Here is a 12,880-nt window from a genome sequence, read left to right as displayed (position 1 = left end):
AGGTTTCAGAGTTCACCTAATATCATCTTGAGCTTTTGGGTAAACTCGAGAAAGAGAAGAGAAATTGCCTTCCTACTTGTGCTGCTGTTTCCTCCCCCTCTCTCTTCCTTCTTCTTTGTCTCTTCCTTCCTTTCTGTTTCTCTTTCTGTGTGTTTACATAACAAACATTGGAGAGATTTAGTAAAGAAGTAGACCCATCTGTTACTCAGATGGGATACCTATGGTGCATGTATGTAACACGAGCTTACAGGAGAAATTTAACAAGATGATGTTTCCGGCCCTGTTGACTGCCAGGATCTGTAATTATCAGAATAATAACAGATTATTATTATGGACTCTTTAGTCCATCCCAGTTTATTGGTATAATAACTACCCAAAAAGAGTTGTGTGTCCTATGGAGTGCTACATGTCCAAATACAGTCCCTATTATGCAATATGTAAACATGTCCAGATATTAAACTACAGTATTAGGTTAATAGCATTCTTTATTTTTTTCTGTTTATTTCCATCCTAAAAGCTTACACTCAGTATTTGGGGTCTTTGTAATTAAGGAAGACAATTAACTGAGATTAAGCTCAGTTTAAGAAACCTTTCATCTCCACATTCATCCTGGACATCAGTTCCTTCTTGGCCTTATTTGTTCCTCCTAGTATAATTTCCTTTGATGAGAAAGATGGAACTCAAAAGGGGCAATGGAGATATATGGTCCTTTCCCTGTCAATGATCTTCTTCATTTGTTTTCTTTTCCTTGTTTGGCTTTGTTGTTTTTCTAATGAGCTAAATATGAGGGTAGGGGATATGGTTCAGAGGTAGAGCACTTACTAAGTATGCATGAAGTCGTAAGTCTGATCCCCAGCATCATAAAAATAAAAATTCATTCATTACTTTTCCCAGCACATCATTCTATCATGTGATAGACTTGCATTAGTATTTTTCTTCCATCTTTTTTATATTCATATTTCTTTCCTTGTTATTACAACTGTTCTTCCCAGTTGTTTAACATTTATTACATTAGTTGAACAACCTTTTTACACAATTATTTGTTTTGCTGAATAGAAAAGAATTCTAGGTCTTAAAACTTTGAGTCTCATATTTTCTGGAAATCAATAAAATCATCCTTTAAAAATATCAAGAGCAAAACCAGTTTAAGAAAAGGAACAATTAGATTTTGATATTAAACCAGCAAACTCAGATCTGTGATAAAGGCAATACCACCTATTTCCTCCATACTCGAAATCACTGCGGGAAACTAGCCGAAAGCTTGTTTGGCCTTTGTGAATTGTCAATAACGTCCAGATAATATAGTAGGGACAATCCCAGACACTGCCTAAGGGTAGACTGTAAGCAGTGAAGTCACACTGCTAGCTGGAGAGGCTGCTTGCTTTCACCGCAGTCTCCCCTCTGCAATTTCCCTTTGGTCAAAGCAAAGTCTGTTTCTACGAAGGACTCACAGCTCTAAGCTTGTGCCAAATAGCATAGCTTGTTTCCAAAGCTGTTTCTCAGGATCTGGCAGGGATGGAGATTATTCATATCCACAGAAATCACAAAGATGATTTGATCCTACACACACACACACACACACACACACACACACACACACACTATGAATGTGATTTAAATGGTGCTTCATTTGGACGTCCACAGGAAGAAAATACCCAGAGGGACACACAGAGAGAAGCACTAGACATTCAGAATATCACTCCATATTGCTTTCATGGCAGTAGCATTTGGGCTTCAAATGTGTGTACATATGTTTCAAAATAAGGGCACTTGCTTATTATATGTGAGGTCATGAGTTTTATCACCAGTACCACAAAAATAAAATAAAATGAAGATAGAAATTAATGAAATGATGAAGTGCTTTAGTATTGACTAAGATACAATCACTTTAAATATATTCCCAAACTGCACTTTACAGTTTTCTTCACGACATGCTTGACCTGTGTCAGGGATACAGGTACTGCAAGTTTCTGGAAAAGCACCACAAAGGTAGCATATGAGCTGCAGTCAAGCCTAAGGCATTGCTACGGGAATCTCTTGCCCTGGGATGCTAATTAACTCTAAATATTGCATATAAATTCAGCCAGAAGCTAGTGAAAGAAGCAGGTCTCAGAAGATAGCAAAACCAAAGAAGTTCAAAATAAAAATAATATCTTCTGATTAGAGCAAATGGGACCAAAGGCATGGTGGAAACTTCTTCTCCTCAGTCTGCTTTCTGTTCTTTTTTCTAGTAGCTTCTCTCATTTATCTCCTCTTTTATTTTCTCTTCCTTATTATTTATGACAAGTGTAGTTTGTTGGGTAGGGTGACTAGGGAAGGTATCCTTTCCCAGAGACCTGCTCTCCCTCATCTTTTAGTTTCATGGTAAAAATATTTAACAGGAGACCTACTGTCTTAACAAGATTTTATGTGAAAATACAGTATTGAAGTATAGGCGCTATGCTGTACAACATTGCATTATTGCCTATAAGTGCTATGCTGTACAATATTGCATTATTTTCTATAGGTGCTATAGTGTACAATATTGCATTACTGCCTATAAGTGCTATGCTGTACAATATTGCATTATTTTCTATAGGTGCTATAGTGTACAATATTGCATTATTGCCTATAGGTACTATGCTGTAAAATATCACATTATTGCCTATAGGTGCTTTGCTGTAAAATATCACATTATTACCTGTAGGTGCTACACTGTACAACCGATGTCTAGAATCCATTCAGCTTCATAATCAAAACTTTATACCATTGACCAACAGCTCCTCATACCCCCTCCACTCCCTTCCCTCATCCTTGGCAACCATCATTCACTAGGGTTTCTGAATGTGGTCACTTTAGATGGTTCATGACCTTTAGATGCATGCAGCACTTCTGATGGGTCTGAGTTATTTCACTCAGCAGACAGTCCTCCAACATCCGTGTCATAGGATCAGGACTTTTTTCTCTTGTTTTTAGCACTGGGGAATAGACTAATGTGTACCACATTTCGTTATACAGACAGTGAAGTAGGTTTGTACAGAAATCTGCTGTGGTCTAAGGAAACCCTTTTCTATGCGCGCTCACCTGTGCTGATGGGATATAGACCTCGCCGCTAGAGGACACAGTCATGCACATGTCGTCTTCACTGTGAACGTGTGACTGTTACTTATGGCCTTTATATACAACAGTTTGTAGAGACAGCCCTGAGCTGATCTAAAGCTACAGGTTGAGCAGTTCTAGGCATGATTGACCATCCGCATCGCCCATGTGTCCTTGAATTACAAGAACCTATACATCTTGTCAAGAATGCAGGGACAATGTCCCCCCACGCTCGCTGGCTTGAAGCCTGAGGAGCACAGCAAGAGTCTCTTAGAAAGCACCACTTACTCAGAAGCAGGACATCTCTCCCAGTGAGACTGACTCACCCGTGAAAGTCATCATTTACGGTCCTGGTCTACTTTAAAAAATCTGACGTCAACCCCACTTAGGAACTCGAGCTTTTGTTTGTCTCCATCGAGCTTTCCTTATCAGTTTTACACAGTTGTTTTCTTGATCAAAAGAGTTAAGTTTACTTGATGAAAACATTGTGTGTGTGTGTGTGTGTGTGTGTTTGTGTGTGTGTGTGTGTGTGTGTGTGTGTGAGAGAGAGAGAGAGAGAGAGAGAGAGAAGAGAGAGAGAGAGAGAACTAACCATCATTCAAAAACAGGTTCCATTTCCCTTTTAGTTCTCTAGAAATTATACATAAATCCATGTGTGATGGAAGAACTTGTGGGAGAAATTCATTCGTATCTTTCAAAGCATGGGGAAAAGGGCACAGAACTGAAAATACAGCACATAGTTTGGGTTTAAGGTGGTCCTCATGCTGAGTCCGCAGATGTAACTGATGATTAATTCTTTCTCTCCTCCACTTACATTCCATCTTCAGTAGAATGGAAAAAAATATGTTCTTTCTTTCCCACCCAGAAGCTACGAGGAGTAATCAAATAGACCCTGTCTGAGTAGAATAGGCTTTAATGTCTATGAACAAATTCTCCATGGTAACAGCACTACTGGTAACCTTTATCTATCCTTGGAACTGATCCAAGCCATACTGCTAAATGCAATGCAGTAAAATCTCCAATTACCCAGATTCAAACATGGTGTTTGAATGTGTTCTTCGGTATAGAAGAGGGAATTGCATTCCAAGAAAAATGAGAAAGGATCTAATCGTTCATCATCCCACGTGTGTGACGGCTAGAGCTTATTTGCACACGAGGGAGGACTCAGACCACTGGGTCACCTTCTATCAAAGAATGCCTGCCTTTTCTAATAAAGCCAAAAGAGACCACTGGTGGCCCACTCCTTCCATAACAAGATTGTAGACATGAAAAGTGATCCTCTGACTTACCACAGTAATGGCCACATGAACACAGAACCAAGTAGCAGGGACAAACACTCTGGAAGCCTACACACCCTTATCTTCATGTCATCCCTTTTTTCTTTCTCAGTTAATTTCAGTAATATACCAATAGAATATTTTGTAATGATAAGCAAACAAGAATCTTTCATCACACCCATTGGACTAACAGTATTTAAGAAAGCAAGCATAAATTAAGGCTAAGGGCTCTTTAGTGCACATTTTTTAGTGCATTTTTTCTTGCTAACAGTGAGACTAGAAGATGAAAAAATAAAATCTGAGACTGAAAGGTTTAACTCAAGATATCTGCAAACCTGCACATAACCCTAATTGGCTTGGGTATCTCAGAAGAAAGTTTTCATTCCAAGTGATAACTCATTCTTGGTGCAGACATAGGGTTCACTGATGTCCACAAGCCAACGATTTCAAAAAATCGTAGGAGGATTATGTGGAATTACTCTTCCTTAGAAACTGTCTATCCAAACCAAGGATGCTTTCATGCAACACCATTTTCAGTACAGTAATCCAAACCAAGGAAAAGGTAGTGGAAAAATACAGCGTATTTACTCTACCTAACCCAGCTATTCCTAGTTAACATGTGCGCTCTGTGCTTGAACTGCAGCCCTTGGTGATGGCAAACACTGCAGAATAACTGAACACTGCATGCTACATTTAGTGCACAGGGCGTCTTTTCTGCTCAGCACAAGAAAAATCTACTCTCCAGCAGAGATGAGGGCTGGACCAGAGGCCCAGTAGCAGCAAGGTGGTGAGATATTGTTGCTATTTATTTATTTTCTTTCTTCTTTTGCCCTCAAATAAAAAATAAAACAATGATCTCATTCATTAAACCCAAGTCCAATTCAGAATTCGTCTTCTGAGCTGTCTGCTAGCAGCATCACTCTGTCTTGCATGCTGTTGAATTCTTTCTGCTGGGGGAAGAAAACAGGAAAGCATTAAATTCTTTCTCTTCAAAGCCAAGGAGCAGACCCACTCTAAAGAATGGGGAGCAGATAATACAAAACACCCTAAACAGAAGGTTTTCTTGCACCATTAAATCCTCTGTACTTTATCAGGCAAATTAGGCAAGCAGGGAAGAAGTCTCTGCAACTGATTAGCTTTGCTCTTGTTTCTTGCATACCTTCCTTTTATGCCTTTTGAAGCCATTTCTTCTTCGGCGATTCATAACCTTAATGCTGTAGAGTGCTCCCAAGATGAACAAGGCTCCAGCTATCCCAACCCCAACAGGCACCAGCATTCCAGACATGTAGCCAGCCTGAACAGAGGAGGAGAGAGACAGGTATCAGGATGCTACATGGACTACCGGATTCTGGGTTCCGTGTCCCTGTACATAGCAGCAGGTTTTGAGATGCTTTGAATCCTTCTGTCTGCTATGTTATAATTTGAAAGGGAAACTATAACAAAGGTTCTGCTTTGGGGCTTTGGAGGAAGAAAGCAACAGAGAAAAATAACAACCTTTTTTTTTTTTTTGATATTTCAAATCCCTTAGAAGTAAGTTCTGAAATAAAACAGCCAGACCCAGTGGCCCCTCCAGCCACCTGATTATGCACATTTGTCAACATCAATTTTTGATGACAGAAATATAATTTGTACTAAAGATGGATGGAGTGGGCTACTGAGAATGCCAGGGCTATTAAAATGCAATAAATTGGAAACAGCCTGAGTCGCATGCCAAGGAGTTGAAGTGTCCTCTGGAATACTGTGTTCCTTGGAGGGTGAAGGGGAACTTCTCTCTCTCTTGCCCTCCCGTCCACACTGCGGCTCACAGTCTTTTCAGCTATATTACAATAAAAAGTGAAAGATAAGCGTGCACAAGAGTAGAAGGTGAGAGCACCACAAAGAGCAAGGAGAGGGCAGGAATTACGGCACAGGAATCAAGAGGTGGGTTAATTGTTGGGAGACAAGGGCAGGGAGCAGACGTGTGTATGTGAAGCGGATCTCTGAGGGAAGCAATGTGGCCAGTGAACAAGACCAAAATAGATTGTCCTCAGTCTCAGGGAAGCAGTGACCAAAACGGGCATAAAGATCGCTGCCAGCAACATGGCTACTTCCCAAGGAGCCTCAGGTGTTTCGAGCATACCCAAGGTCACTATGGACACCTCAGTCCTCCGAAAAGAGCGTGATCCCTGCACACCCCAGTGCTCCAGTGAATGGCTCAGGACCCACCCACTCTTGGCGTGAGGCCCTTGTTCTGAGGTAGATCTTTGCAGTAAAACTCCTGTGGGCTGCGTGGGTATACACTAGCCCAGAACCATTTTCATGGGAGAGCAAAAGGGTGCAGCCCAACTGGACAAAATACATCACAGCTTTAACCTAAAAATCTAGAATAAGTAGACAGGTGTTTTTATGAGAGAAGATGAGTCTTCCTCTTCCTTATTTTTGATTTGTTTATTTAATTTCTGCCTCTCTGTGTGATGTGTATATGTGTGTTACCAAGAGAGGTTGGAAGACATCCATCACACCTAGCACTAGAGTTAGAGATGGTTGTGAGCCACCACATGGGTTATGGAATAGAACCTGGTCCTCAGCAAGAGCAACAAATGTTCGTAAACCACAGAGTCATCTTCCTAGTTCCGGACTAATTTCTAATCTAGAAAAACTATTCAGACAGACAGATGTAGAGGCAGGGAAAGAGAGAGGGGGAGGTTTTCTGAAAGCACTGAGGTCTGTAGGCTGTTCTTCTTCCTCTAACCCTGCAGCAGAGGTGGCCTCACAGAGCCACACACAGATGCCTGTGCTCAGCATCTCCCTCACTGCTCTCATATGCCAGAGTTTCAAATTGGGGCAAAATATAAATTTTTTTCATTAATTTAAGAACAATGAGACTCTTTTAAATCAAAGAATTATTTTCAAAGGTGAAACAAATCCCAGTCATTCTTCAACAAATTCATACATTTGTAGAAAAATCAGCTTTCCTAAACTTCTTGCAGTTCCATTGAGCTTTATAAAAACTCAGTCATCTTCCATATAGGAAAATATGGGACAACGCAAAACTTTTGGTACTTTCATAAAGAATAGAGAATTTTTAAAAATCAATATTTTCAGTGCATTGAAATGTAACACCTATTTAATATGAAGAATAATCAAAATTTAGACTCATTAATGAACTTTTTCATAAGTTATGCATTCAGAGGAAAAGATTCTGTTCTTTGGAATATCAACTTGTCAAACTCTGCCTGAGCCTGCAGCAGACATACAGCTTAAGTCCATACCAACAATGTGGGTATTCAAAATATATCACTCTCGTCAAATTTTACACACAAACAAATTTAATTATATCCTTCACTTTTTAAATGGTATCCTCTTTCCCCTAAAGTCACAAGTAAATTGTAGAATGGGAATGCAGTGGTCAGGTCACCTTCCAATACTGTGTAACCACCTGTCCTTCAAAGTTGCCTAAGGCAAAATAACGTCTTCCTCAGAGATGCCCATCGCTTATATTTTTCAGAAAAAAATAAGAAGGCGTGCACTTATTTTTTAAGTTTTTAAGTTTGCCTAGCAGCTTTTCTTTGTTTAAAACCATTGGCTGCGCATGTGCATATAGAAATGGCGTCCAGAGCACACAGTTTACCCGTGTGTTGTTCCAACCAAAACTGTGCAAAGTGGGTCTAACCATGACGAAACAGCCAGCACGCCTAAAGTGATGGACGCTCTATAGTTATATAAAAATATATATCTTTATAAATATGTGTACTATGAAAAATGAAAGAGCTGCAAAGTGAAAAAAAGGAAATGGGAAAAGTATGATAAAGGGATAGGTTACATAATTGATGGGATTTGTTTTAGAGGAGAAATATTTTGTGAATGTCACTTTGGGTCTGTTAAAAAGTTACACTGCAGATACCAGGGACCATAAATATATTGTAGCTAAAATTTACAGTCAGATTTGACAACACAATGTTCTTATTCTCAGAAACTATGCACTGAAAAATTAGGAATAAATAGATTATAGTCTGTGCAATCTATCATCAGCTGGTTCAGGTAGAAATAAGGAGGAGAATGTCTTCACAAATGAAGACTCCAAGGCGGTAAACGATAGCAGTTGGTGCAGCTAGGTTAAAGGTGCCATTTGTATTTTTATATCTTGCCTATGAATGTACAGTATTCCCATTAAAACCTAAGCATCTAAAATATATGGTAAACAAAAATTTGACTAGACATGCTTACATTTATGTGTTTGCCTTTGAAATTTTTTTTAAGAAAATACATTTGTTCAGAAGCATCTGTTTTCAAGCAAGCTATAAGAAAAGCCCAAGAAAGGAACTGAGGTCATAGTTCAGTTGGTAGAATCCTTGACTAGCATGCACAAGGTCTTGGATTCAGCCTCCAGCACCACATTAAACCAAGTATAGTGTACATACCTGTAATCACAGCACTAAGAGATGGAGGCAGGAAGATCAGAAAACAAAAGCCATCCTTAGCTACAGAGTGAGTTAGAGGTCAACCTGGGCTACATAAGACCCTGTCTCAAAAAACAAACAAATAACCAAACACATACTGCATTGCACTGCCTCAGATATGCTGTTCTGAGCCTTGTGTTTTCTATGCAGCAGTAGCTCTCCAATGGGAGCACAGGTCAGAGGGACTTGTCAGACTTGGGAACACAAACTACTGGGCCACATCCTCAGAGTTTCTAACTCAGCTCTAGAGTGAGTTCTGAGAACCTGCATTTCTGATAAGCTCCTGGGATTTTGAGGATGCTGGCCCAGTGGCACCGTGGATCTCTGTGAGTTCAAGGCCAGCCTGAACTACAAGAGTTAGTTCCAGGGCAGGCTCCAAAGCTACAGAGAAACCCTGTCTCGAAAAACTAAAAACAAAAAACAAAAAAAAAAAGAAAGGAAGAAAGAAAGAAAGAAAGAAAGAAAGAAAGAAAGGAAGGAAGAAAGAAAGAACACAGACTGAGCAAGCCAGCAAGCAGGACCTTTCCATGGCCTCCAGTTTCCTGCCCTGTTTGAATTCCTGTCCCAACTTCCTCTAATGATGAACTGTGGTGTCAAAGTCTAAGCTATATACCACTCACAACTTGTTTTTTGGTCATGGTGTTTCATCACAGCAATAGTAACCCTGACTAAGACACCAAGGCCCATACAGATTCATGTGGAGAGAGCTGAGTTGGACATGCCATTCAGAATCATGAATTACTTGGGAATGAAGGCCAAAATGATATATCATCAAACTGAAGCAGTTTGTCATGTTTCTGTGGCTCTACCTATGAACCTTTGACTGCAGCTGTATTGGGCAGGGGCTGCCTGTTACTCACAACTGACTTTAATATTAACATCAAAATCTGAAAAATCAACAAAAGAAACAAACCAAGACTTTTGAAAACACCTTCTTTCCTAAAGCTCCCATAGCTAACAGAGACCTGATACCAGAACAACTCATGAGACTAGAATGAGAGGGTATTCTGGCTTGACTAGAGAACTCAGTTCAATACGTGTTTAGTCTTTGTCTAAGGGATTCAGTGACTTTCATCAGAGGCAGTAGCTTGCAAATGGCTTCTGAAAAGGGTAACTTGTAAGAATTGATATTTACATACAGATTATAAAGGTTAAAATATCTAACCCCAATGCAGTTTTCTGCCAAATTTTAAGCCTATTTTAATCATTTTTGGAATAAATTTTAGAAATTTTTCTCAGGATATTCTTTTAAATCTTTCTGTCCATCTGAACGTATCCATTGACATAACTAGACCCACAACAAACACCAAAGATGGCAGCCACCGGCATCAGCAGCCTGGAAGTTTCCTTTACTACTTTTCACATTCATGAAAACAAAATAACCTCACTCTAAAAACCTACATATATGCAAATTTTACTGAGAAATAAAAGGGTAGTGAGAACTATTATAATCCCATATTTTTAATTGCAATTGAATGGCCTATTCTTTAACATAAAATTGTAGCAAAATTAAAAACTATTAATTCCAATATAGGAAAACTGGCTCAAATAATAAAACAAAATATATGGAAAGCCATAAGCCGAGATGTTTTGAGGCTGGGGAACTGAAGGCAATTAAATGCCTGGCCATTTAAAAGGTTTTCAAGCAACTGAAGTCCCAATTAAAGCTGAGCTGAGCTGAGTTAATGGAATCTGACACAGGCTGCACCAAGGAACTAAGGCTTCCACCAATATTTTGAGGAGCAGTTGCAGTTAAAACTACAAAGCTACCCAATGGGGAAACTTGGAGAGGCTTGAAAACCAAAGAAAATAAAAGCATGCACACAGAAAGGAATTAATTAATTCGGTGAGTTGAACGTGTACAGGAGAGGAAAGCACTTTCCACAGCTGCCCATCTAGACAGGGTGGCTCGCTAGTGCCTTGTGAGAAGCAACATTGCAGTCAGTACACACCTAGGGCAGCTTCCTGTTCCACAGACAGAGCTGAACAGCACTGCCAACATCCCCTAAAAGAAACGCTACCAGGTAGATGAAGGATGTTATTCAGCGGGGCATACCGCTAATGGTAAGTGCTTATACATTTGTCACACTAAGGGGATGGCTCAGTGGTTAAGGGGTCTTGCTCCTTGGGACTGAAGAGAAGGCTCAGTGATTGAGAGAGAGAGAGCAATGGCTGCTCTGGCAGAGGACCCAGGTTCCATTCCCAGTACCCATTTGGTGACTCACAACTGTCTGCGACTTCAGTTCATATACATTAAGGCAAATGCTCATATACATAAAATAAAATGAACACACCTGAAAAAAAATCATGTTTTGAGAGTTCTTGCTGTACAACTACAGGATCTGAGTTCAGATACCAGAACCCACATTGCAAGTGGATGGTAGGTGTCTCTCATGACTGTAACCCCAGTGCTGTAAGGAGTGGAGATGGGAGAATTGCTGGGGCTTTCTGGCTGCCAGTGTACCCCAAATCCACCAGCTCTGGGTTCAGTGAGAGGTCCTGCCTCAAAAGAGTAAGGTAGAGAGTGACAGAGGAAGACTCATGACTCAATCTGTGATCTCCATACATGCATAAACATACATGTCTGCACATACATATGAATATATACTCCCCAAGACACACACACACACAGACATGCACACATACACAGACATAGATACACACACATACACACAGACATGCACACATACACAGACACAGATACACACACACACATATACATAGACACAGATACCCCCCCCACACAGACATGCACACATACACAGACACAGATACACACACACACATACACAGACACAGATACACACACATATACACAGACACAGATACACACACACACATACACAGACACAGATACACACACATATACACAGACACAGATACACACACACACACACACACAGACACACACACATATACACAGACACAGATACACACACACACACACATACACAGACACAGATACACACACACACACACACACACACACACACACACACTCACATACACACGAGGTGGGGAGGAGAGGTGCTGGGGCTCCAGAGAATAAGGTGTCTGTCTTCTGTGTTCCCAGTGAAGGAATCTGCAGGGAATATCTCTTTCTGCTGGAGGCCCAGAGCAGCAAATTGAAGCTCCATTATTATTATTATTGTTGTTGTTGTTGTTGTTTTAGATTGTAATTTAAATACAGCATTTGTCCCTTCCCTTTCCTCCCTCCACACTCTCTTATGTTCGTCATAGCTTTCCTCCGAAGTCATGATGGATTATCACATGCATACGTATGTCTTATGTACACATATGGTAACACGTGGGAGCTCCGCTGCTTCGCAGATCTTCTATTTACCCTTCAATGTAAGTCAAAGGGAAGAAGAGACGCTCCTTACCTTGTCTTTTAGCTTTTCCATCCAGCTTCTCACTAGGAAAAACAAGAGAATTGGATATAAATAGCCATCTCCTACGGACATTTCACAGTATTGCACTAACTTGTTAACTTGATACACTGAACTTTTTTTTTGGCGCAGAATATACTAAAAATATCAACAATATTAGCAAAATGACAACAACGAAAATTTTTTGAGGCTGGGTCTTTCTACACAGTTCTGGCTGTTCTGGAACTTTCTATGTAGAACAGGCTGACCTGGAACTCAGAGATTTGCCAGCCTCTGCTTTAGAAGGCTGAGATTAGAGTATGTGCCACCAAGCCACTTACTTAAAAATGCAACAGAGAGCAGAAGCACTCCCTACCATTACTAGATGAATAGAGAATATCTCTGTACGCCAACAGAGCTCTCGCTACTATTCAATGCATTAGGAGAAGGTTGAGGAAAGGGACAGGGAATGACTTTCAAGGTGCTGTGTTCATTTTTTTCCTTTAACCTGGTGCCTTATTTGTCTCCCTTCTTAGGATCAACGAGAATGCTTTACTTGAAGCACCCCGGAAAGCAGAGAACAGGGAGGGAGGGGACAGTGGAGCACCAAGGCAGCTCAGCTCTGGCTCCAAAGAGAAGCTTGTGACCATATCTGGAGAAGAAAGAGTGGGGCCAAGAAGTCATTATTCTACAATAACCACTATTAATAACAGAAGAA

General features: G+C 40.3%; 1 protein-coding gene across 6 annotated transcripts in view; it reads right to left on the bottom strand.

The window, feature by feature from the left end:
* Positions 1-467: 467 nt before the first annotated feature.
* Positions 468-12,880, bottom strand: part of Armh4 (armadillo like helical domain containing 4) — a 114,465-nt gene continuing 102,052 nt past the window's right edge. For 4 of the 6 annotated variants that reach the window (XM_087911962.1, XM_087911965.1, XM_087911961.1 and 1 more), the window contains 3 exons: positions 12,178-12,209; positions 5,515-5,649; positions 468-5,305 (listed from right to left, as the gene is read on the bottom strand). In XM_087911962.1, coding sequence (XP_087768088.1) covers positions 5,237-5,305; positions 5,515-5,649; positions 12,178-12,209 — 236 coding nt within the window. In that variant the 3' untranslated portion in view covers positions 468-5,236. The remainder of the gene's footprint in view (positions 5,306-5,514; positions 5,650-12,177; positions 12,210-12,880) is intronic. The other 2 variants (XM_087911963.1, XM_087911966.1) reach the window with 1 other exon arrangement.

The sequence above is a fragment of the Myodes glareolus genome, chromosome 12 (genome assembly GCF_982192425.1).
Source record: "Myodes glareolus chromosome 12, mMyoGla1.1, whole genome shotgun sequence".
Classification (NCBI taxonomy): Eukaryota; Metazoa; Chordata; class Mammalia; order Rodentia; family Cricetidae; genus Myodes; species Myodes glareolus.
This window is presented reverse-complemented; position numbering and strand designations above follow the sequence as displayed.